This window comes from Lagenorhynchus albirostris, chromosome 9, assembly GCF_949774975.1.
Source record: "Lagenorhynchus albirostris chromosome 9, mLagAlb1.1, whole genome shotgun sequence".
NCBI lineage: Eukaryota > Metazoa > Chordata > Mammalia > Artiodactyla > Delphinidae > Lagenorhynchus > Lagenorhynchus albirostris.
Window position 1 is genome coordinate 5,263,794 of NC_083103.1, and position 3,566 is coordinate 5,267,359.

At 62.3% G+C, this 3,566-nt stretch overlaps 1 protein-coding gene across 1 annotated transcript; it reads right to left on the reverse strand.

Moving 5' to 3' along the window:
• Positions 1-357: 357 nt before the first annotated feature.
• Positions 358-3,186, reverse strand: LOC132525083 (glutathione S-transferase P). Its single transcript, XM_060157579.1, has 7 exons — positions 3,057-3,186; positions 2,827-2,862; positions 2,425-2,525; positions 2,229-2,316; positions 1,747-1,850; positions 805-912; positions 358-626 (listed from the first exon to the last, which is right to left on the reverse strand). Coding segments are annotated over exons 1-7 (627 nt in total). The 5' UTR covers positions 3,058-3,186; the 3' UTR covers positions 358-437.
• Positions 3,187-3,566: the final 380 nt, after the last annotated feature.

Below are 3,566 nucleotides of genomic sequence, written 5' to 3' on the forward strand. Positions count from 1 at the left end.
GGCTCAGCTCCTCCCCACGCCCCTGCTCGGCCAAGGGCCCCTCAGCTCCTGCAGTCCTGGATGGAGGCCCTCTGGCAGGTGGCCTGCTGAGAGCAGAAAGCATGTTTATTTAAGTGAGCCTGTTCTCTGTAGACTGTGGGGATCTCCAGGGCAGGGACCATGGTTGATTACTCTTCCTGTTTCTTTGGTTTTTTTTCTTTGTTTCTGGAGTTCAGTAAACACAGAGCTGGTTGAGGGCTCCAGGAAGACACTCTGTGTTTTAGGATTCAAGTATCCTGTCCAGCTGCCTGTCCCTCCCCCAGGCGTGAGAGGATCAGGGAGCCCCCTCCCCAGAAAACTCAATGCTCACAGCACTGCTTCTCTCTTGGAGACTTTATTGGTCCTAGGGAAAGGGAAGCAGGCAGCTCCCTGCCTCTTGCTGAGAGTGCCACAAGCCCTCACTGTTTCCTGTTGCCATTGATGGGGCGGTTCACGTGCTCCGGGGAGGCCAGGAAGGCCTGCAGCTTGGGCCGGGCGCTGAGGCGGGCCACGTAGGCCGAGAGCAGGGGGAAGGAGTCCAGGCAGCCGGGGGCCAGGACCTGGTGAATCCGAAGCAGGTCCAGCAGGTTGTAGTCGGCGAAGGAGATCTGCAGGGCAGAGCGGGGCAAGGGCTCGGTGGGCGTGGGAGGTGCGAGGCAGGGAGCCCGAGCCAGTCCCCTGGTCTGCCCAGCTTTGCTGAACCAATGGCTCACGTGCTCGCTCTGCACCGGTTTGCCATCTGTAAGAAGAGGGTGGTGGGGAAGGGGCGGGACAGGGCCAGCTCACCTGGTTGCCCACGATGAAGGCCTGGCCGCCCTGGCTCTGGGACAGCAGGGTCTCAAAAGGCTTCAGGTGCTGGGGCAGTGCCTTCACGTAGTCCTCCTTGCCCGCCTCCTGCCAGAGAGATGCCACCGCACATCATCCTCCTGACCCTCACACTGCTGCCCCTGCCCTGAGACGTCCGCTACTGTCTGCCCCGTCTCAGCGAATCGCCACTCACCTGGCCCCCGCCCCTCCTCTCCTCACTCCCCACCCCAGGCTATTGCCACATTCTGTCCATTTCAGCTGCTGATCCTTCACTAGGCCACTCTTGCCACAATCGCTCTCCAGACTGTTGCAAAAGCCTTGTAGGATCTTTCCGGATCACAGACACCGCCCTGCTTAGACTCCCCAAAGAGAGCATCCAAGCCAGCTGGTTCAAGGCCTCCAGGACCTGGGCCCGATGCCCCTCCAGCTCTATCTCCTGCTGCTCTTCCTCCCTCCCTCCCTCCCTCTCACACACGTAGGCACACACGCCTTGCCTCTGCTAAACTGGTCCCAAGTCCCTGAATGTGCCCCATGCCTGATACCTTGTGCACCTGACAGTGCCAGCACCCCTTCTAGAAGCTGACTATAGACCCTCCTCCTCTGCACCTGGTTCCAGGAAGTGCTCCGGACCTCCCCCAGCTGTGGATCAGGGACCACCTCTGGCTGGGTGTCTCCTGTCCTCATGCTGTTCTGCCATTGCCTGCCACTTGACTGGGTCCCTCCCCCAGGCAGGGAGGCTGAGTCTTGTGTCCAGTCCATAATGGCTCTTGACACACACACACACACACACACCCCGCAGAGCCAGAAGCAGCCCAAGGGAAGGGTCAGTCAGAGCTGCATGAGGGGTGTCGTGTAGGGTGAGAAGGAAGCCAGCCCCTTTCTTTCTTTGTCTTCAGTGACCATCCCCATGTCCCTGCTTACGTAGTTTGTGTAGATGAGGGTGACGTATTTGCAGCGAAGGTCCTCCACGCCGTCATTCACCACGTCCACCAGGGCCGCCTCCCGCTGGTCCTTCCCATACAGCCCTGGGGTGGCGGGAGAGCAGACAGCATGACGGGGAGCCTGACTAGCCACTACAACCTGACCCACCAGACAGGCCACGTGGCTGCCTGTGAGCCTCGGCCAGGGAGGAGGGAGGAGGATGTGGAAAAGGACCGTCTGAGTCCATGCTCAGAATTCAGTGGGAGGTGGCCTGCTACAGGGCAAGGATTGCTAGACAGACCCGGGCCTGACCTTAGGGAAGATAGGTAACCTCCACTTGCCTCCACTCCACAGGGTTGCAGGACAATTTGATTTAAGTGGAAGAGGCTCAAGGGGCCAACACTGAGCAGATGCTCAGGAACGCTGACTGATGCCCGCACACCCCTGCCCTGGACTGGGCCACCTGCAGCCTCAGGACTCACCGAGGGAGCGGCCCAGGTGACGCAAGATGGCATTGGACTGGTACAGGGTCAGGTCTCCATCCTGGAACTTGGGGAGCTGCCCGTACAGCTGGGGGAATGCACAGCTCTGTCAGAGGTGCTGAGCTTGGCTGCCCCCCACCCTAGTTTTGCCCCCCAGTGCCCAGCCCCTGACCCGGGATACGACAGAAGTACTGACACAGGAGGCCTTGAGTGAAGGCCAGGTCTCCATGGTCACCACCTCTTCCTTCCAGCTCTGGTCCTGGTCGGCCAGCAGCATGCGCATGGCCTCGCAGCGCCCTGGGGAAGGGGAGGACGGGGTGTGGGGATGGGCAGAGACCCCAGCCTCGCAGCGCGCTGGGAAAGAGCCAAGGAGGTGAGGACTCCTCCGATGATCTCCCAGCACACTGCGGGGGGCGGGCCAGGCCCGGGAAGTTGCGTACTCTAGCAACGGGCAGCTCCGGGGCACAGGGAAGGCGGAGCTAGTAGCCACGTGATGGAGGGAAAAGGGAGGCTGGGGACTCCCTCAGGTGGGTGAGGGGCGTGGGCTGCTGCAGCCCCCAACCTCTGCCTCCCCTCCCTCCCGGTCACAGGTCCCTACCTCGAACAGGGAAGTAGACGATGGTGTAGGGCGGCACTGCAGGATGAAGAGAAAAGTCTGTTAGCGTCTGGGAGAGGCGTGTTACGGGGGAGAAGGCGCCCGCTCGTCCTCCCTGGGGTTGCATCCCCTGTTCTGGGCGCTGTAGGCCCCCCCGAGAGCCCCAACTGCTCCCCAAAACCCTGGGAGCCCCCTCGGAATCCCCCAGGGAGTTGCAGGCGGCGGGGACTCACTGATGGCGACGGGGACCTCTGCAGCGGCAGCAGCTACAGAACTCCGGCGCCCGCGGTGGCGGCCCCGAGCCTTATACGGGTGGGCGCGCCCCGCCCCGCCCCGCCCCGGCCCACCCCACCGTGCTGAGTCACCGCGCTGGCCGTAAGCCGCTCCTCCGCCCCCCGCCCCGCCCCTCAACCACGCCGCGCAGCCAGTCCCAGACGGTTGCATCCGATTGCCGAACGTCCAGCCTGGGCAGATGGGCTCACAGCTAGGGCTGGGTTCCAGAACCTTCCAGAGGCCTGAGAGGGAGCGCAGTCCAGCCCCTTCCCCTGCTGGGGTCACAGACCCCAGAGACACAAACCCTTGCATGTAGACACTTGTTCCCAGGTGCTGTACAAAGACGGACACACCCCCTGGGCCCAGATGCTGTACAAAGACGGACACACCCCCTGTGCACGTACGTGCAAACACTCAACTCACACCCCAAGTTGGGTTTTCAGACCCATCCGCCGTTTGGAGGCCACCTT

What these genes read in the sequence shown, in the direction of transcription:
- LOC132525083 (XM_060157579.1), bottom strand. An exon ending in CTTCACTCAAGGCCTCCTGT is followed by an intron (nt 2,317 to 2,424) that starts GTCAGTACTTCT and finishes GCATTCCCCCAG; the next exon opens with CTGTACGGGCAGCTCCCCAA. An exon ending in TCACCTGGGCCGCTCCCTCG is followed by an intron (nt 1,851 to 2,228) that starts GTGAGTCCTGAG and finishes CCGCCACCCCAG; the next exon opens with GGCTGTATGGGAAGGACCAG.